The 23191-nt window shown below is 43.0% G+C and overlaps 2 protein-coding genes across 2 annotated transcripts; both read right to left on the minus strand.

Moving 5' to 3' along the window:
• Nucleotides 1–9368: 9368 nt before the first annotated feature.
• On the minus strand, nucleotides 9369–19061 carry LOC306926358 (kelch domain-containing protein 3-like; the record flags this gene model as incomplete). Its single annotated transcript, XM_079505624.1, has 2 exons — nucleotides 9369–10259; nucleotides 18945–19061. The coding sequence occupies 2 exons, from the start codon at nucleotides 19059–19061 to the stop codon at nucleotides 9369–9371; spliced, it is 1008 nt and encodes a 335-aa protein (XP_079361750.1).
• Nucleotides 19062–20827: 1766 nt separating this feature from the next.
• LOC306926359 (kelch domain-containing protein 3-like) lies at nucleotides 20828–21844 on the minus strand (the record flags this gene model as incomplete). Its single annotated transcript, XM_079505625.1, has 1 exon — nucleotides 20828–21844. The coding sequence occupies one exon, from the start codon at nucleotides 21842–21844 to the stop codon at nucleotides 20828–20830; it is 1017 nt and encodes a 338-aa protein (XP_079361751.1).
• Between the last annotated feature and the right edge of the window lie 1347 nt (nucleotides 21845–23191).

Consider the following 23191-nt stretch of genomic DNA (forward strand, 5'->3'; position numbering starts at 1 on the left):
AAACTACTATTAGCGTGAGACGCTGTTGAATGTTTCAAACACCTCTAGTCTAGGTTCTACTATAGCGACATATGCATGCCATATATCAAATTAAACCTGAGGTTGTCGAGTGTAATTGTAAAAAAAAAAAATCCAAAAAAGAAAATGGCATTATCAAAATATCAGCCTCTACAATGCAGCATGCATGTCATAAATATATATATATATATATATATATATATATATATAAATACTGCGGTATTTTGTGGTCCCAAGCCGTCGTTGACTTCTGAGAACTCTGAAATGGCATATGGTAGAAGATTATTATTTTTTTTGTCTGGAAGTGGACATTCTAAGATGCATTTGGATATACATTATGTTCACATAGCAATAGCGGTACAATGTCTAGGGATGCATGTTTCTCAAAAATCTGTTTCTCTCAGAAACAGATGCCCCCGCAACCCGACTACGGATAATCGGTCGAAGATGGATGGAGCCAAGCTTGCACCTGACCCTATGCCTGAATAGCCGATCTACAAGCTCTGCAATATTTAGATTTACTGCAGTGTTGATTTTGACAGCATATTTTAGTTGTAGTCATAGTCTCTTGAATAGTTTTCATTTTGTTTTAGTCACATTTTAGTCACCTGGAATGTTTGGATTTACAAACACAGGATATGATGATATTACCCCAAATGCCATGGTCTGTGAATGGCAGGATCTACAAGCTTCTCTTGTAGACCCTACCCTCCACCCTAACCCAAATATTGCAGGTGCTAAAACGAAATGAAAACTATTCATCATGCAACCAAGTGTACAATGACTTCTGTTTATTTGCTGACATGTGCATTATATTTATTCCTGCCAATACAAATGTAATTCTTTACTGAAGACAAGAACACGTTTACCACGATCACTAGTTCTAGGAACGTAGGCTCTCATCGTCATCATCATCATCATCACCACCACCACCACATGCATGTTGTTATCATGTCAGCTCACGTCATACATGTTACATGTATATTATATAAATACGCTATAGTTAGCTTGCTTCACTCCCCCCTCTACAAATGTATCGTAGCAAAATGTCGCTCTGAAGCTGCTGCTGGCTAACCGACCGACCGAACGTTGCACCACGCTGCACATGCATGTTATTATCCAGCGTGGTGCAACGTTCGGTCGGTCGGTTAGCCATATCATGTCAGCTTACGTCATACTGTAGCAGGGTCATCGCTTGTAGCAGGGTCATCATCACAATAATACCACGCGTTGCTTTAGTAAAAATGCATGATGTTCTCCGTCTTTCCATCCATCCTGGATGGACAAATTACTACTATCAGATCAGATCAGATCGCCTATAAAATCGCACGATACAATATAAAATAATTGAGTGCATGCCTGATACGATACATACAGTAGGCTATACTGCATAGTATACAGTAGCTTACACATTGATTTGTTTCATGGCTGTTTCATTGCTCGTATCACCGCTCCACTACTCCAACGGAGAAGTGGGAACGTTATACCCTCGCCCCTCTTCAGCTCGTCTTAAATCGCCAACTAGTAATCGGTTCTCTGCTGGGTGGGTGCCGGCTGTTTCATTACCATTCCACTACTAACGGACCAAGAGACCCAGGGACACCGGGACCCCGGGTACAGCGAAACTGGGGGTCGGGGATTGAAGGCCTCTGGGACTCAGCAGTGTTGCCACGGCGTTTGCGTGTATTGACTAGCCTGTCCACAGTGTGCGGGCGTCTCCAGCCGAGCGATAGAAACCCCCCCCCGCGGAAACAAAGGGGGCGTAACTTTGCTTTGATCACATGTTTCACACGTCACTTGTTTTCCCATAGTTGGAAAGTGATACAGCTTACGTAGATGACTTGGGAGGGTGGCCTAGACATCAAAGCACATTAATCAATGGAATAAAAAAAAGTCTGTATGGAACAGCCCTTGGTAGAGATAGAGTTAAGAAGTTCTTAAGAACCGTTGGCGCATGAGGCCCATTGCCTTTTGGCATCCTCACTTTTCTGTCCTCAATTTTTATCCTCACCTTTAAAGCCCTCAGCCAATCAAATCATCGCTATGGGGGAATCAGCCAATCAAATCATCGCTATGTGGTGATCAGCCAATCAAATCATCACTATGTGGTACACACAGACACACAACGCTGGGCATAGGAGGGGCTAGCGCTGCTCAAGAACAAAAAAGGGTCAGGGTAAATGTTTGGGTGACAGATTTTATGGGTCACAAGTACATATTATTTTTGTAGGGGGGGGGATATGAATCACATATTTCGAACATTTTGAATCTTTCCATCTCCACTGAAAGTGTTAGTGTCATGCATTTTTAGGGGCTAAGTGTCTTGCTCAGGGAAACCTTGACACATAGCGGGGGTCGGGAATCGAACCCTGGTTTTCCAAAGCGGCCTCTCTACCCATTCAGCTATGGCTGCTCATGTGTTGCCAGTATATGAAGACCTCTCTACCCATTCAGCTATGGCTGCTCATGTGTTGCCAGTATATGAAGACCTCTCTACCCATTCAGCTATGGCTGCTCATGTGTTGCCAGTATATGAAGATCTTCAGCATCCAGTGAGAACACTCACATTATTTGTTCCAGTTGTTGCTGTTGGTAGTCATGGCTGCCAGTTCCCACCTGATGTTGTGTGTGAGGTCTGACTGCTCCAGACCGTACTGAATAACTGCTAGCTTACATAATGTCTTGAGGCTAGGACTGAAGTCTAACACATACAGTTCAGTGGATTTGTTTCCTCCAAAGAGGATGATACGATCTCCCATCATGCAACAGCACATCCCAAGCGCTGGAGGCGGTCCTTTCCCCTTGGGCTTAACCTTCGTCAAGGAGAAGGTCTCTGGACTGAATTTCCACACATCATTTAACTGGTTACCGTTCCAGCCACCAAATATGTACAGCTCTTCATTGTAGGAAAAGGCTGAATGACCGCTGCAACCTTCTGGAAGAAGCTGTGCAGAAGGCGTGTCCAGCCAGTGGGTGGTCTCTGTGTCAAACACTCTGATGGTGTTGTAGTGCTGACCCCCCCAGCCTCCAAATACAAACATCTTTGTCCCAATGATGGTGGCAGAGTGACACCATGAAGCAGGAGGTGGAGTTCCTCTGGTGTTAATTAACGACCAGACCATTGTGATGGTGTCCAACTTGTAGATGTCATTAGTGTAACAAGTCTGGTTGTATCCTCCATGTATATACATGACCTTCCCCAAGACACAGGCTGAGTGGCGCCTCCTCCCCAATGGAACAGTCCCAGAAACCTGTGGTTTGAACCATCTGTGGGCGTCGACATCAAATGAATAAAGCACATTGCAGTAAGGATAACCTCCCCAGATGTAGATGACATCTTCAATCAGCACAGCTGTGTGGCCCCTGCGCATGGAGGGAACCTCATGGTTATGTTCTCTTCCAGGTGTCATCGGAGGCAACTTCGTCCAGCGCAAAGACACTGTGTTGTACACTTGAACTTCAAACTGGTCACTGTTGTTCACGTTACTGTTGCACCCTCCAATCGCGTACACCTTGTGTCCGACTGTCACTGCTGCATAATCTCCTCCTGGTCCCTTCAGATTCACAGTCCACCTCAACATTTTACACACAAAGAGAAGGCTGGAAAAACTCAACTTCTCAAGTTTTGTTCTGTAACAGAATGCAGTCACATTGCTCACACCACCACTTATATATTGGTACAGACCTACAAGTACCAACGTCATCTTGATGACATCAGACTTGTCCAAATATGGACTGAACCCTCATTTCACCTTAATTAATGTGGTTATTGCCTGACTTTATTCTGGACAAACATTTTATTCCGTATAAACTTTTAGGTCTCTGTGACGTCATGTGAGTCAATACATCATCATCATCATCAGATATAATCATCACATGTCATCAACACATATACTTATTAGTGTGGCTGCTATAGTTAACACACTATTGTTCTCGGTCAGAGACCTTTTTACCAGTAAAGTGAAAAGTGAAGCATTTTATTAACTTTTAGCACAACAGAAAAGTGAGGGGTTTGGTCATGCTTCACTCACTGGGGTGCATGCTTTTGGTTAGACATACCTCTGATACCATTAAAAAGAAAAAGGCAGTTTGTGCATCAAGCAGCAGCTGAGAATTAATTAAAGACATACCATTGATCCGAGACAGACAGACCGATACGCAAGAAACCGGATTACTTCAGACCTAAACAACAGGTGAAAAATAGAACCACAATGAGAATGGTGGGAATAAAACAAATCATACAGGCTAATACTAGTAACTGTGTCTATCTAATTACATGCAACAAGTGCAACCTACAATATGTGGGTGAAACCAGGACACACAATAGCAGATAGACCCATGGAATTAGTGCCTTGGAAGTTTGTGGATTAGAATCTAATCAAACCTGGACAGAGGGGGAAAGAAGATATGCAGAGAAGCAGTGGATTTTAAAATTAAACACCACATTTCCACAAGGCTTAAACAATACCAATCCAATACAGGAAACAGGGTAGTAAACAAACCCTTAAATGCTAAACCTCTAAATTGCTCTCAATTAGAGCAGAGCCAGGACAATAGCAGAAACACAAAGCCATTTAGATTCAAAATCAGACCATGATCTGATGGCCTGAGGTTGACACTAATGGCCTTGATGGGTGGACTTAATCCCCTCAAAGGTAAATCACACTTTAATCATTGACCTCCAGAAACCTACCTCAGAGGTAACTAGATTAAGACAGACTAAATCTAAATATAAGATTGAGAAACCTTTAGTACTTCTAGTAAGACTAAACCTTAATTGCCCAGACTCTTCTTCAACAAAGATGGCGAAAGCAAACATTCTTTGTTCGGTACTCATACAATAGTATGGTACAAAACACTGAAGTCCTTAAACCAGAAACCTAACCCACAAGGCAACACACCTAAACCTAACCTTAACCCTCTCCCAACCTTTAACGCACCCCTCACCAACCTTAATCCGGTTGTTTTAACGCAACCCTCACCAACCTTAATCCGGTCGTTTTTACGCACCCCTCACCAACCTTAATCCGGTCGTCTTAACGCACCCCTCACCAACCTTAATCCGGTCGTTTTAACGCACCCCATACCAACCTTAATCTGGTCGTTTTAACGCACCCCTCACCAACCTTAATCCGGTCGTTTTAACGCAACCCTCACCAACTTTAATCCGGTCGTTTTTACGCACCCCTCACCAACCTTAATCCGGTCGTTTTAACGCACCCCTCACCAACCTTAATCCGGTCGTTTTAACGCACCCCTCACCAACCTTAATCTGGTCGTTTTAACGTTCCCCTCACCAACCTTAATCCGGTCGTTTTAACGCAACACTCACCAACTTTAATTCGGCCGTTTTTACGCACCCCTCACCAACCTTAATCCGGTCGTTTTAACGCACCCCTCACCAACCTTAATCCGGTCTTCTTAACGCACCCCTTACCAACCTTAATCCGATCGTTTTAACGCGCCCCTCACCAACCTTAATCCGGTCGTCTTAACGCACCCCTCACCAACCTTAATCCAGTCGGACCAATCCTATGTCTAACCAATTCTATGTCTAACCAAAGTATTGCCTCCCCACTCACTGTTGTCATTGTTGTCGTGCTTCACATAAACATCACAATAAAAAATGGAAAGACTGAATTCCGTTCCCAGTGCCTTCCTTGCGTCTCGTCTCGCGTCAGTGCAACCACAGTTGTCGTATAGATGAGAGATGACAGAGTTACGACAACTCCGTTCACTTCACGGGGCATCAGTCCAATGGCGGCTCTTCTACATAGACTTCTATTTGCGAAGAGTGACAAAGGACTGAACCAGAAGTTGACGGAATGCATTGGAGTCTATGGACTTTAGAGTGAATGCATTGGAGTCTATGGACTTTAGAGTGACAAACAAGTTGCATGAACCACGTGGCCGACTGTCCGGGTTGTTTTCAGGCCCCTCAACGGTAGAACGCTCCTTTCAATGGCTGTGAGTAGGGGTGTAACGATAGAGTAACTGCATCGAAAAAACTATTTTAATTTCAAGAATCGAAGTATATTGAAATGAAAACATTGACTATGTATCGTATCGTATCATTTTGCAATGCAAATAGTTGGTATCGAATCGTTCTGCTATGAAAATGTCAATACTACATTTTTGTGCGTGGTATTTAGCAATTTTTAGAAGAAAAAATAAAAAGAGGGGTTTAATTACTTAGTTTAAAATAATGTCAATCTATTTGAAATAGTTACTGTATCGATTTCAAATCATTGAATCGTATCGTATCGCCATAATGAACCAATATCGTCCATGTATCGTATCGTCAACCATGTATCGTGATACGTATCAAATCGCTGTTAAAATGTAACCACACTTGCAATTTCCCAGAATTGCACCTTCCTATAAATGTATTCATGTATTCCGAATAAACTTTTTAGGGTCCCTGTGACCTCACGCGGGTCAATTCATCATCATCATCAGACATAATCATCACACGTCATCAACAAATCTAACCAATACTTTTAGAGATTGTGATCTCAAAGTATGAGGATGAAATTCGAGAACGGAATTGTGTCCGATTGGCTGGAAGGTGTTTTTAACGCACCCCTCACCAACCTTAATCCGGTCTTCTTAACGCACCCCTTACTAACCTTAATCCGATCGTTTTAACGCGCCCCTCACCAACCTTAATCCAGTCGGACTAATCCTATGTCTAACCAATTCTATGTCTAACCAAAGTATTGCCTCCCCACTCACTGTTGTCATTGTTGTCGTGCTTCACATAAACATCACAATAAAAAATGGAAAGACTGAATTCCGTTCCCAGTGCCTTCCTTGCGTCTCGTCTCGCGTCAGTGCAACCACAGTTGTCGTATAGATGAGAGATGACAGAGTTACGACAACTCCGTTCACTTCACGGGGCTTCAGTCCAATGGCGGCTCTTCTACATAGACTTCTATTTGCGAAGAGTGACAAAGGACTGAACCAGAAGTTGACGGAATGCATTGGAGTCTATGGACTTTAGAGTGAATGCATTGGAGTCTATGGACTTTAGAGTGACAAACAAGTTGCATGAACCACGTGGCCGACTGGCCGGGTTGTTTTCAGGCCCCTCAACGGTAGAACGCTCCTTTCAATGGCTGTGAGTAGGGGTGTAACGATAGAGTAACTGCATCGAAAAAACTATTTTAATTTTAAGAATCGAAGTATATCGAAATGAAAACATTGACTATGTATCGTATCGTATCGTTTTGCAATGCAAATAGTCGGTATCGAATCGTTCTGCTATGAAAATGTCAATACTACATTTGTGTGCGTGGTATTTAGCAATTTTTAGAAGAAAAAATAAAAAGAGGGGTTTAATTACTTAGTTTAAAATAATGTCAATCTATTTGAAATAGTTACTGTATCGATTTCAAATCATTGAATCGTATCGTATCGCCATAATGAACCAATATCGTCCATGTATCGTATCGTCAACCATGTATCGTGATACGTATCAAATCGCTGTTAAAATGTAACCACACTTGCAATTTCCCAGAATTGCACCTTCCTATAAATGTATTCATGTATTCCAAATAAACTTTTTAGGGTCCCTGTGACCTCACGCGGGTCAATTCATCATCATCATCAGACATAATCATCACACGTCATCAACAAACCTAACCAATACTTTTAGAGATTGTGATCTCAAAGTATGAGGATGAAATTCGAGAACGGAATTGTGTCCGATTGGCTGGAAGGTGTGTCATTCTGCGCTGTGAGATTGGCTGGAAGAGAGAGAGAGAGAGAACAGTGAGGTAATCTCTGATCAGCGATGGGTTCTGACCTCACTTAGTGACACCTGAAAGCTTTCTGCTTCAGCAACTATGTGCACGCACGCACGCACACACACACACACACCTCATGTCTAACCTCATGAACATCATTTACTGGATGGATGTGCAATGTTTTTATATTATATGGATATCCTTGTTTTGGAGTTTTCCTTCTTTTCCCACCTTGCTCCCTCTGGCCTCTTAGTCGCACCTTTTCAGCCTCATCACTGTCCTTATTTCACCCAATGATTCAGCGTTATGTTGAGAGTCTAAACCCCTAACATCTTTAGGGTTGTTCACAGTGGTACGTGCACTGTTCTCAGTGGTACGTGCACTGTTCACAGTGGTACGTGCACTGTTCACAGTGGTACGTGCACTGTTATCAGTGGTACGTGCACTGTTCACAGTGGTACGTGCACTGTTCTCAGTGGTACGTGCACTGTTCTCAGAGGTACGTGCACTGTTCTCAGTGGTACGTGCACTGTTCACAGTGGTACGTGCGCTGTTCTCAGTGGTACGTGCACTGTTCTCAGAGGTACGTGCACTGTTCTCAGTGGTACGTGCAATGTTCACAGTGGTACGTGCACTGTTATCGTGCACTAGGCCTGACTTTGGTAACTCGTTTCGGCAGGAAAAACCTTTCCGCCAAATCTGGGGTAACTCGGGTTAGCCAGTCAATTTGTTTGTTTCCATGGTCCATGTTTTGTATATCCGTTTTGTATTTTTCGTGTGTTTGCTGTTGTTCTCTGTGTTTAGCTACAGTGTCTTGTTTTGTATTCTTCTGTACAGCACTTTGTAAACTCTGAGTTGTAAAATGTGTTTTATAAAGTGGATTGGATTGGATTGGAAGAAAAAATCACACTTGTGTGAAGTGAGGGACGCTCTTGTCTTCATACATCATCACATTCCGGTCAATCCCTTTTGGCATACTCACTTTTCTGTCCTCAATTTTTATCCTCACCTTCAAAGCCCTCAGCCAATCAAATCATCGCTATGGGGGAATCAGCCAATCAAATCATCGCTATCGGGTGATCAGCCAATTAAATCATCGCTATGGGGGAATCAGCCAATCAAATCATCGCTATGTGGTACACACAGACCCACAAAGCTGGGCATAGGAGGGGCTAGCACTGCTCAAAAACAAAAAAGGGTCAGGGTAAATGTTTGGGTGACAGATTGTATGGGTCACAAGTACATATTATTGTTGTATTAATTTTACTTTGAATATCTATTTAAAACCATTTTTGAATCACATATTTCGAACATTTTCATCCGGTATCTTTTCCATCTCAACTGAAAGTTTTAGTGTCATGCATTTTTTAGGGGCTAAGTGTCTTTCTCAGGGACACCTTGACACATAGCGGGGGTCGGGAATGGAACCCTGGTTTTCCCAAGCGGCCTCTCTACCCATTCAGCTATGGCTGCTCATGTGTTGCCAGTATATGAAGACCTCTCTACCCATTCAGCTATGGCTGCTCATGTGTTGCCAGTATATGAAGACCTCTCTACCCATTCAGCTATGGCTGCTCATGTGTTGCCAGTATATGAAGATCTTCAGCATCCAGCATTGGTAGTCATGGCTGCCAGTTCCCACCTGATGTCGTGTGTGAGATCCGACTGCTCCAGACCGTACTGAATAACTGCTAGCTTACATAATGTCTTGAGGCTAGGACTGAAGTCTAACACATACAGGTCATATGTTGTTTGGATTCCTCCAAAGAGGATGATACGATCTCCCACCATGCAACAGCAAATCCTAGACGTCGGAGGCGGTCCTTTCCCCTTGGTCTCAACCTTCTTCCAGGAGAAGGTCTCTGGACTGAATTTCCACATATCATTGAAGTACATGAATTTCCAGCCACCAAATATGTACAGCTCTCCATTGTAGGTAAAGGATGAATGATACACACGTCCTTCTGGAAGAAGCTGTATAGAAGGCGTGTTCAGCCAATGGTTGGTCTCTGTGTCAAACACTCTGATGGTGTTGTTGTACTGACCCCCATAGCCTCCAAATACAAACATCTTTGTCCCAATGATGGTGGCAGAGTGATTGCATGAAGCAGGAGGTGGAGTTCCTCTCGTGTTAATTAACGACCAGACCATTGTGGTGGTTTCCAACTTGTAGATGTCATTAGTGTAACCAGTCTGGTTGTATCCTCCATGAATATACATGACCTTCCCCGAGACACAGGCTGAGTGGAGCCTCCTCCCCGTTGGAACAGTCCCAGAAACCTGTGGTTTGAACCATCTGTGGCCGTCGACATCAAATGCATAAAGCACATTGCAGTAAGGATAACCTCCCCAAATGTAGATGACATCTTCAATCAGCACAGCTGTGTGGCCCCATTGCATGGAGGGAACCTCATGGTTACGTTCTCTTCCAGGGGTCATCAGAGGCAACTTCCTCCAGCGCAAAGACACTGTGTTGAAGACGCAAACTTCAACCTTGTCACCGTTGAACACACCGTTGCACCGTCCAACCGCGTATACCTTGCGTCCGACTGTCACTGCTACATAACATCCTCCTGGTCCATTCAGATTCACAGTCCACCTCAACATTTTACACACGAAGACAAGGCTGGAAAATCTCAACCTCTCAAGCTTTGTTCTGTAACAGTCACATTGCTCACACCACCACTTATATATTGGTACAGACCTACAAGTAATGACATCATCTTGATGACATCACACTTGTCCGAATATGGAGTTCCACCCAGCCTGGTGGAGATATGTGCTCCACTGAACACACATTTCACCTTCATTAGTGTGGTTGACAGAGACAACCACACTATAGTAATTATTCATTAGTGTGGTTAACAGAGGCAACCAGACTATAGTAATTATTCATTAGTGTGGTTGCCAGAAACAACCACACTACAAGCTCCAAACACTCTGTGTTTCAATCTGGTAGATCTGCTATACTTTTGATCAAGTATGATCAAGAAGGGGGATACATTATGGGGGAAAAAAAGTAAATGGATAAATCATTGACTGCTAGGTTGGTTTCAGTCTGTGTCTCTTCCCTGTGAAGGTTTTTCAGCCAGCTATCTTATTTTGAAGACCATTAACGCCCAGTTATCTTATTTTGAAGACCATGGACTGCTGGGAACCTTACGTTAGCAACGGCTATGCAGAGTTAGCTGCCATTGTTAGCCGCAATCTTTTTTTAATTTCACCGGAAACGTAAATATTTTCAATGCAACCAGTGACGCTGTGATCAAAAAATCACACCTGTGTGAAGTGAGGGGCGCTAATATTTTAATGTATAACTCATGTTAATTAGGTGATGTAATGGTGATGTAAAAAAAACAGTGCCAACACAAACATGAAACGCCATTAACAATAAACGACACATTATAAAGTAAATGTTCAGTTCATTGTCAATGCGTTTACTAAACAAACTTTGAACTAAAGACAAACATTAAACCCCTCCAAAATAGACCAGTTCAAGACAGAGATGCCTGGAGATCGCCCCAGAAGGGGTAATTATTATGAATTAGGCGTAATTATGTAATGAATGTTTTGTAATAATGTAAATCTACAATGTAAAGCCGTTTTTTGCGCATTAAGGCTCTTGCGCAAAATCTCCTGGATGGAAACACAACCAAATTCGAACAAGTCTCCATTTTTCGCGTGGCGGATTTTGGGGCGTATTTTACATACATGCATGAGGCAAACATAAACACCATTCTGGATGGAAAGCAAACAAGGAATGCAGCTATGTACCAACAGGTACGAAAAGGATATGTTGGCTAAAGGATACACCAAACCGTGGGGAATTATTCGTACTAAATGGAAGAGTTTAAAGCAGCTATACATGGCGGGAAAACGGCGTCTGTCAACCAGTGTTGCGGGGGGTAAAGGTAAAGGGAAAATTAAATTCTACGAAAAAATGGTCTTAAATACACATGTTACTTTTAACGTATTTCTTTAAGTGTGCGAATAAATAAAACAAGTGTATTCATTGTATAATATAATTCTGAAAGGTACTGGTAGCCCTGGTGGTGGTGTATCGACCGTGGACATTGGAGAGGAGGAGGCTGACGGCGAGTGTGACGGTAATGTATTATTTTACTGAATATAAAGCATGACAGGGTAATACGTGGGCCGGAGTGTTAACTTGTCTTATGAAGTGCTTCTAAGTGTTCCAGTGTGTTTGGTCAACATATTCCGTGCTGTTCACTCGCGTTGCAACTTGCAACGACTCGACAGTCGACATGCATTCTAGACTGCCTAGGATCAGTTCACTTTACAGGTTGCAGATCCGGTTGAGACCGGATACGGTCGGAAACGGCCTTTTACGTGTCTATTTGTGTCCGCAAATGACCGGATACAGTAGGCGGGCTCAGTGTGTGTGTGTGTGTGTGTGTGTGTGTGTGTGTGTGTGTGAAAAATATTGTATATCAAATGATCTAATCATTCACATTTCTTTTGCTCCCTTTTATTTTACAAATAGCTGTAAAGGGACAGGATCGACCAGACACCCCTAATGCAAGTGGAGCCAGCGAGAGTACCAGCACATCCCGGAGCTACTGGAGACGGTCTTCTGCAAAGAGGTCTTCTGATGGCACAAACGCCATGTGGGAAACTATTTTCAAAAATCAGCAGGAGCAGGCAGAGAAGGAAACAGAGACCTTGCAGTCAATTTCTCAGGTTTTACAACAGTCTATGCAGTCATTTGAGAGATGTACTCAAGCTGTCGAGTTTATGGCAGGAATGAACCAGCAGGGCGGTCCCATTAACACATCCTTTCCTCCTCATCCCAGTTGCCAGCCATCTACACAGCATCCATGCCATCAACACCCACAGCCATCCAATTCCACACAGCATTCATTTGACCAAAACATAAAGGCATCTCCACAGCAGTCTATTCACAAACATCCACAGTCACACCATTCCTTTCTGCAGCTCCTACAACACACACCTATACCAACACAACACACACCTACACCAACACAACACACACCTACACTAACACAACACAACACACACCATACACATACTACCACGCACCCACAGACACCGTTCAGTACCTATTACCACCTGGAGTGATAAGATTTGAATATTATTAGATTAGATTTGAAAAAGAAAGAAAAATGGCACCTTGTTGTGACCGCTCTGCACTTTTTTTTGTTAAGCTTTTCTTTTTATTTGCAGAATCTGGGATGTGCTGTTACTATGTTGTACGCTCCGGGGTGGCGTAGTGGTAAAGTTACAATTGTCACACTCTGATTATAGTGGTTCTGTCTGCCAAATTAAAGTATGAATGTCAGGATGAATTCGTCTTTCGTGTGTGTTATTTTTCCTTTACAGAGTGGTAATGAGACAAAGGGAAGCTCCGTACACTCAGATCTGTGCACAAAGTATGTATTTTGCAAGCTTTCAGTCTACTGACCACCTTCAGGCATCAGTAGACCGAAAGCTTGCAAAATAAATTTGCAAGCTTGTTCCCATGGTTTGCGGTACTCTTTGGCTAACATTATTGACCATATGTGCTCTTCCAGCTGTGCAAAATAAGTGCATATACAAGGACAGAAAATGAGGCCATTTTTAATTGGAGAACATAAAAACATATATTCAATTTATTTAAAAAAATGCATGGACAGGACATTCAATATGAATAAGCATAACATTGAGTTGATGTGCAACAGTAATTACAGCATTCAAGTTTTTCCTAAAATATGCCTCTTATTGGGAAAGCCTTAATGCTAGAAATCTATTTGTAAACTCAATGCCCTGAACAGACACTTGTGGGGATTTTCATCTTCACACTTAAATTGTTTTTGTTTAGTTATTTATCCGCTTATCAAATTATTAATTAGCTTAACCCATTCAGGACTGATTCTGATTCTTTAAAAAAAAGTATGTTTTTCAGTGGTTCTCAAAATGTGTCATGTCAAGGGCCCCAAAAACTATATTGGCCGCGCTACGAGCTTGCCACTTTTCAAAAGCATTATAGCTTAAAACACAAAGGGGTTCCTGTCCTGAATGGGTTAAACCACTGGATTAATCTTGATGAACCCTGATATACAAATGTTCAACAAGTGCATTCCTGACACCGTCTGCTACGTCATCTGGTTGGCCCTGACAAGGTTGGCGAGGTGGCTGCTCAAGTTCATCGGCGGGCCTGTTGGCAGCGGAGAGTGGTACTGGCATTTGCTTTTCCTTCGCACACAAGTTATGTAGAACACAACATGCTGCCACTACTGTTGGCATGAAGGAGTGGTGGATGTCAGAACCTTTGGAAAGGACTCTCCATTTAGACTTCAGGCAACCGAAAGCATGTTCAACCTTCACACGTATTCTGCTCAGGTGGTCATTGAAGAGAAGCTCATCTTCTGAGAGGTTAGAACCAGAGAATCCCTTCATCAGCCATGGAAGCAATGGACAGGCAGGGTCCCCAGCAATGAGAAGAGGCACCCGGACTCCTCCTATGTCTTTAGGGGCTTGTGGATGTCTCTCAGGAAATCTGCATAGCAGTGTACAATAAAGCAGAGACAAAATACCAGAAATATTAGTTGTCAATACATAGGAAATCGATTTTAGGCAACATACTTTATTAGAGAAGTTGATAGTAAATTAGGCTATAATTTATTTTGCTAGCTTGAGCTGTTTCTTGAAGGTGGTATGTGTAGTCAGATTTTTGACAGCTTTTTTTTCTGAATTTAGCCCAAGGAGTGTTTTTCGTGCAAAACCAATGCATGGAATGGGTTCCGAATCACAAAAAAAACCCTAGTTTACACATACTATATATGCACGTACTATATATTTATATCTGTATAATAGTATTAATGATACCAGTAGTATTAATAATAGTCAAATTATTATAATAGTAGATAACTACAAGTAATAACTATTCATTATTAATAAACTAGTAGTAATAACTACTAATTAAATAACTTAATAGTAGTAATAGTAGTCAAATGTACACGAATCGTTATAGCTCACCTGAACAGATTGGACGTGGATCTCTACAGTGACACGGGTGTGGGTTGGGTGTAGGGTTGTTATTAGTTTTTCTCTTTTTTGTCTCTGATTAATGTATTGTTAAACTGATTATTATGCTGAGTATTTCTAATGCTGTGCTGTGAGTAGGATGGGCACTTATAAGCTTTTAAGCTTCAGCCCATGCCTTTTGATCACCTTCACGGGTCTTCATTATTTTTACCTTCTCTGCTGATGTAAACCGTGCACTTGAATCTGTTCTGTGAAGATGTTCAAATAAACTAAACTAAACATAACACTGCTGCATCGTGCGCGACACCAGGTGAACCCACATACAGATCACGGATGAGACCCTTGTTGTCCACAAGAGCCTGGAGGATAATAGAAGGCCATCCCTTCCGATTCACGTAGTCCGTGTACCCATCTGCTGGGGGTAGTATTGGGATGTGTGTCCCGTCGAGTGCTGCATACACGTGTGGTACATAATGCTGAGAGTAGTTCCATTCTGCAATTGCTTGCGCCTCCCTTGCATCTGGCAATTTCACGTACTCTCGCATCATCTCTGACTTTATGGCTCGGCAGGTTGCATAAACACAACGATGGACTGTGGCTTTGCTAACACCAAATGCTTGAGCAACTAGCCTGTATTCGGCACAACTGGCGAGTTTGTACATAGCGATGGCTATCCTCTTCTCAGTTGGCACAGGCGGACGGTGGCATACCTCTTGTGGTCCAACGAATGGCCCTATGATGTCACACACCTTCTGGAATGTCTCTCTTGACATCCTGAAGTCCTCCATCCAGAGCTGTGGCGTGAAATGTCTTTGCACTGTGACTTCCCAATAATGTTTAGAGAGCTCACGTTCCCACATGTATGGAGAAGCCCGTGGTGGCCTTGGTGGTGCGACAGTCATTAAACCTGCAAATGCCTGTTGAAATTGCCTCCGTCGTCTCTGGATGGCTTTTAAAAGGCCATCCAAAATGTACACAGATATAGTGGTTACGATCACTCTCCCAAAAGCACATATGTGCATTATCAGTTGTAATGTTCTACTATTTCGCGTGACGTCCATAGTCTCCAATCCATACCAGTTGTTGTTTCATGTGTCGTCGTGACATGTGTGGTGTTGTTGTTGTGTCGGTTGTGTCGCTGTTCTGGTGACATCACATGTCGTCGTGTCCATGTGTGTTGTTGTTGTTGTGTCGGTTCTTAGTGTCGCTGTTCTGGTGACATCACATTGCGCTGCCTTCTTCTTTTGCAGTTATATAAAGTCATTGGACTGAAAGAGTGCACCACCTACTGGTTTAACAGACCGATAATCACATATTATTCGCTTGAGATCCGCAAATGGAAACGAGAGACATTGCGCTTTACTTTTTTCGAATTAACGAACATACGCTTCCTATTTTCGCAAAGGCTTGATGGAACCGCACCTAGAGAGAGAGAGAGAGAGAGAGAGAGAGAACAGTGAGGTAATCTCTGATCAGCGATGGGTTCTGACCTCACTTAGTGACACCTGAAAGCTTTCTGCTTCAGCAACTATGTGCACGCACGCGCGCACGCACACACGCACGCACGCACAACTCACGTCTAACATGAACATAATTTACTGGATGGATGTGGAACATCTTTTAGGTTTGTCTTTGCACATTTCTGTCCGTGCACTGTTCTCAGTGGTACGTGCACTGTTCTCAGTGGTACGTGCACTGTTCACAGTGGTACGTGCACTGTTCTCAGTGGTACGTGCACTGTTCACAGTGGTACGTGCACTGTTCTCAGTGGTACGTGCACTGTTCTCAGTGGTACGTGCACTGTTCTCAGTTGTACGTGCACTGTTCTCAGTGGTACGTGCACTGTTCCCAGTGGTACGTGCACTGTTGACAGTGGTACGTGCACTGTTCTCAGTGGTACGTGCACTGTTCTCAGTGGTACGTGCACTGTTCACAGTGGTACGTGCACTGTTCTCAGTGGTACGTGCACTGTTCTCAGTGGTACGTGCACTGTTCACAGTGGTACGTGCACTGTTCTCAGTGGTACGTGCACTGTTCTCATTGGTACGTGCACTGTTCTCAGAGGTACGTGCACTGTTCACAGTGGTACGTGCACTATTCTCAGTGGTATGTGCACTGTTCTCGTGCACTAGGCCTGACTTTGGTAACTCGTTTCGGCAGAAAAAACCTTTCCGCCAAATCTGGGGTAACACGGGTTAGCCAGTCAATTTGTTGAAAAACAAATCACACTTGTGTGAAGTGAGGGACGCTCTTATCTTCATACATCATCACATTCCGGTCACATGCCTTTTGGCATCCTCACTTTTCGGTCCTCAATTTGTATCCTCACCTTTAAAGCCCTCAGCCAATCAAATCATCGCTATGGGGGAATCAGCCAATCAAATCATCGCTATGTGGTGATCAGCCAATCAAATCATCGCTATGGGGTGATCAGCCGATCAAATCATCGCTATGTGGTGATCAGCCAATCAAATCATCACTATGTGGTACACACAGACACACAAAGCTGGGCATAGGAGGGGCTAGCGCTGCTCAAAAACAAAAAAGGGTCAGGGTAAATGTTTGGGTGACGGATTTTATGGGTCACAACAAGTACATATTCTTTTTGTAGGGGGGGGGGGGGGGGGTCATACAATATATATTTAATTGTACTTTGAATATCTATTTAATCACATATTTCGAACATTTTTAATCTTTCCATCTCAACTGAAAGTGTTAGTGTCATGCATTTTTTAGGGGCTAAGTGTCTTGCTCAGGGAAACCTTGACACATAGAGGGGGTCGGGAATCGAACCCTGGTTGTCCCAAGCGGCCTCTCTACCCATTCAGCTATGGCTGCTCATGTGTTGGCAGTATATGAAGGCCTCTCTACCCATTCAGCTATGGCTGCTCATGTGTTGCCAGTATATGAAGACCTCTCTACCCATTCAGCTATGGCTGCTCATGTGTTGCCAGTATATGAAGACCTCTCTACCCATTCAGCTCTGGCTGCTCATGTCTTGCCAGTATATGAAGATCTTCAGCATCCAGTGAGAACACTCACGTTATTTGTTCCAGTTGTTGCTGTTGGTAGTCATGGCTGCCAGTTCCCACCTGATGTCATGTGTGAGGTCCGACTGCTCCAGACCGTACTGAATAACTGCTAGCTTACATAATGTCTTGAGGCTAGGACTGAAGTCTAACACATACAGGTCAGTGAGTTTGATTCTTCCTCTAAAGAGGAAGATATGATCTCCCATCATGCAACAGCACATCCTATATGTCGGAGACGGTCCTTTCCCCTTGGGCTCAACCTTCGTCCAGGAGAAGGTCTCTGGACTGAATTTCCACAAGTAATTGAACAACTGGTTACCGTTCCAGCCACCAAATATGTACAGCTCTCCATTGTAGGAAAAGGCTGAATGACCGCTGCGTCCTTCTGGAAGAAGCTGCGCAGAAGGCGTGTCCAGCCAGTGGTTGGTCTCTGTGTCAAACACTCTGATGGTGTTGTAGTACTGACCCCCATAGCCTCCAAATACAAAAAACATGTTTGTGCCAATGATGGTGGCAGATTGATGGTATGAAGCAGGAGGTGGAGTTCCTCTGGTGTTATGTTAATTAACGACCAGACCATTGTGGTGGTGTCCAACTTGTAGATGTCATTAGTGTATCCAGTCTGGTTCCTTCCCTCCATGAATATACATGACAATCCCCAAGACACGGGCTGAGTGGTAGTACCTCCCCGTTGGAACAGTCCCAGAAACCTGTGGTTTGAACCATCTGTGGGCGTCGACATCAAATGCATGAAGAACGTTGCAGTAACCTGGGTTAGTCGACCCTCCCCAGAGGTAGACATTATCTGCAATCAGCACAGCGGTATGGCCCCAGCGCATGGAGGGAACCTCACGTTGAGGTTCTCTTCCAGGTGTCATCAGAGGCACCTTCCTCCAGAGCAAAGACACTGTGTTGAAGACGTGAACTTCAACCTGGTCACTGTTGTTCACATTACTGTTCCTCCCTCCAATCGCGTACACCTTGTGTCCGACTGTCACTGCTGCATAATCTCCTCCTCGTCCGTTCAGATTCACAGTCCACCTCAACATTTAACACACAAAGACAAGGCTGGGAAATCTATACTTCTCAACCGTTGTTCTGTAACAGAATGCAGTCACATTGCTCACACCACCACTTCAACCTGGTCACTGTTGTTCACATTACTGTTCCTCCCTCCAATCGCGTACACCTTGTGTCCGACTGTCACTGCTGCATAATCTCCTCCTCGTCCGTTCAGATTCACAGTCCACCTCAACATTTAACACACAAAGACAAGGCTGGGAAATCTATACTTCTCAACCGTTGTTCTGTAACAGAATGCAGTCACATTGCTCACACCACCACTTATATATTGGTACAGACCTACAAGTAAGGACATCATCTTGATGACATCACACTTGTCCAAATATGGAGTTCCACCCAGCCTGGTGGAGATATGCGCTCCACTGAACCCACATTTCACCTTAATTAGTGTGGTTGACAGAAACAACCACACTATAGTAATTATTCATTAGTGTGGTTGACAGAAACAACCAGACTATAGTAATTATTCATTAGTGTGGTTGACAGAAACAACCAGACTATAGTAATTATTCATTAGTGTGGTTTTGAGTCTAACCTCTAACATCAAACATTTTGCAGCAATGTATACTTGGCTACCAAGGTGTGAGGGGGAGGGGGGGAGGGGATTTATTCGATTATATGCGGTTATATAGCTTTTTTATTTTTGTCAATGTTTCTATGCTGTTATTTTGGCCCCTTCTCGTCCTCGTCCTCCCCCACCGGGGAAGGATTTAATGAGATAAAACGTATGATGAAGTAATAAAACAATAAGGGTTTGCAGCAAATCCTTAGTTACACTTATTTTAGTTACAGTTTCACAAGAGGTGGTGCTGTTCAATACTCTCATCATGTAACTCTTAACTTATTACACCTGGAAAATACATTTTATAAATGACATAATCGGTTGTTTATTTAGTTGTGGTGCTGTTGAAAAGAAAGAGTGAGGACTGTGTTCTGTTGTTTTCTTGCCCACCATGATTCCATTGTTTCTCACACCTGTGTTTTCCACTTAAAATAATAATTATGCAACGTTAATTCTATAATAATTAAAAATCACACCCGTGTGAAGTCAGGACCGCTCTTATCATCATACGTCATCATACATCATCTCATTCTGGCCAATCACAATTTGCGTCCTCGTCTTCAATGTTTGTGTTTACACAAACACTCAAAACTGGCCATTCATTATCAATGGCATTTAATGTTTGTGTTTGGACAAAGTTTGTGTTTACACACAAACTAAAAGCTGGCTTAGGAGGGGCTAGCACCCCTCAATAATAATGATGGAGGTGAATAGAGGAGCGGGTGGGGATGAAACCTTTGCCCAAATATGGAGTCAAACGTCACAGATTCAACATGTTATTAGAAAATAAATAAAAAAGATCACACTTGTGTGAAGTGAGGGGCACTCTTATCGTCATACATCATCATACATGCATCATCATCATCATACATCACATTCCGTACTCAGCCAATCAAATAATTTCTGTGGTACACACACAGACACACATATCTGGGCATAGGAGGGGCTAGCACCCCTCAAAAAATAAAATGGGTCAGTGTAAATATTTGGGTCACAGACCAATGTTATGAGTCACAACTACATGTATTTTTATTGGGGAAGGGGGGGGGGGTCCTACAATATATATATATTTACTTTGAATATTAATTTAAACTCAATCACATATTTTTGATTTTTTTAGTTATCATTTACATCTCAACTGAAAGTCTTAGTTATAACCAAGTGGCATTTAGGGGCTAAGTATCTTGCTCAGGGAAATCTTGACACATAGCGGGGGAGTCTGGAATGGAACCCTGATTTTCCCAAGTGGCCTCTCTACCCATTCAGCTATGGCTGCTCATGTGTTGCCAGTATATGAAGACCTCTCTACCCATTCAGCTATGGCTGCTCATGTGTTGCCAGTATATGAAGATCTTCAGCATCTAGTGAGAACACTCACGTTATTTGTTCCAGTTGTTGCTGTTGGTAGTCATGGCTGCCAGTTCCCACCTGATGTCGTGTGTGAGGTCCGACTGCTCCAGACCGTACTGAATAACTGCTAGCTTACATAATGTCTTGAGGCTAGGACTGAAGGCTAACACAAACAGGTCATATGTTGTTTGTCTTCCTCCAAAGAGGATGATACGATCTCCCACCATGCAACAGCACATCCTAGACGTCGGAGGCGGTCCTTTCCCCTTGGTCTCAACCTTCTTCCAGGAGAAGGTCTCTGGACTGAATTTCCACATATCATTGAAGTGCATGAGTTTCCAGCCACCAAATATGTACAGCTCTCCATTGTAGGTAAAGGATGAATGATACATACGTCCTTCTGGAAGAAGCTGTATAGAAGGCGTGTTCAGCCAATGGTTGGTCTCTGTGTCAAACACTCTGAAGATGTTGTAGTGCTGACCCCCATAGCCTCCAAATACAAACATCTTTGTCCCAATGATGGTGGCAGAGTGATTGGATGAAGCAGGAGATGGAGTTCCTCTGGTGTTAATTAATGTCCAGACCATTGTGGTGGTGTCCAACTTGTACATGTCATTAGTGTATCCAGTCTGGTTGTATCCTCCATGAATATACATGACCTTCCCCAAGACACAAGCTGAGTGGTAGTACCTCCCCGTTGGAACAGTCCCAGAAACCTGTGGTCTGAACCATCTGTGGGCGTCGACATCAAATGCATAAAGCACATTGCAGTAAGGATAACCTCCCCAGATGTAGATGACATCTTCAATCAACACAGCAGTGTGGCTGCAGCACATGGAGGGAACCTCATGGTTACGTTTTCTTCCAGGTGTCATCGGAGGCAACTTCCTCCAGCGCAAAGACACTGTGTTGAACACTTTAACTTCAACCTGGTCACTGTTGTTCACATTACTGTTCCTCCCTCCAATCGCGTACACCTTGTGTCCGACTGTCACTGCTACATAATCTCCTCCTCGTCCGTTCAGATTCACAGTCCACCTCAACATTTTACACACAAAGACAAGAATGGAAAATCTCAACTCCTCAAGCGTTGTTCTGTAACAGAATGCAGTCACATTGCTCACACCACCACTTATATATTGGTACAGACCTACAAGTAATGTACAAGTAATCAGACTTGTCCAAATATGGAGTTCCACCCTTCCTGATGGAGATATGCGCTCCACTGAACACACATTTCACCTTCATTAGTGTGGTTGACAGAAACAACCACACTATAATACTTATTCATTAGTGTGGTTGACATTAACAACCACACTATAGTAATGATTAATTAGTGTGGTTGACAGAGACAACCAGACTATAGTAATTATTCATTAGTGTGGTTGACAGAAAAAAAGCCACACTATAGTAATTATTCATTAGTGTGGTTGACATAAACAACCACACTATAGTAATTATGCATTAGTGTGGTTGACAGAAACAACCACACTATAGTAATTATTCATTAGTGTCGTTTTGAGTCTAACCTCTAACATCAAACATTTTGCAGCAATGTATACTTGGCTAATGGGTACCAAGGTGTGTATGTGTGTGTGTGTGGGGGGGGGGGGGGGGGGGATTTATTGGTTTCTGTGTGGTTATATAGCTTTATTTTTTTCACTGTTTCTATGATCGTCCCCCCCCACCGGGGAAGGATTTAATGAGATAAAACGTATGATAAAGTAATAAAACAATAAGGGTTTGCAGCAAATGCTTAGTTACATAGTTATTTTAGTTACAGTTTCACAAGAGGTGGTGCTGTTCAATACTCTCATCATGTCACTCTTAACTTATTACACCTCGAAAATACATTTTATAAATTACATCATCGGTTGTTTATTTAGTTGTGGTGCTGTTGGAAAAAAAAAGAAGAAAAAAAGAATCCAAGATAAATCCACATGGAGTGAGGACTGTGTTGTGTTGTTTTCTTGCAAGTCTTTTTTTGTTTTGGGTTGCCTGTTATGCGACGACATCCCCCACTTAAAGCAGGCACCACCAGCAGTACAGCAGATGAAAACATCGTTGTGAGTAACAGAACAGGGCTGCACGGTGTATTTATTCTGGTCTATTTGTTCAATGGGGAGGCGGCGCCCACCAGAGATTAGATTTGGTTTTATTTATTTTAATTGTATTAATGTATTTTACTATTCTCTATACTATACTGACGTCACTCTCTGCTCATTGAACACTGTGACTGAAGCCAATTCCTTCCATGGTGGGTTCTGAGATAAACATGATTCCATTGTTTCTCACACCTGTGTTTTCCACTTAAAATAATAATGATGTAAATAATATTTAAAAATCACACCCGTGTGAAGTGAGGGCCGCTCTTATCATCATACATCATCTCA

The sequence above is a fragment of the Electrona antarctica genome (genome assembly GCF_951216825.1).
Source record: "Electrona antarctica genome assembly, chromosome: 7".
NCBI lineage: Eukaryota > Metazoa > Chordata > Actinopteri > Myctophiformes > Myctophidae > Electrona > Electrona antarctica.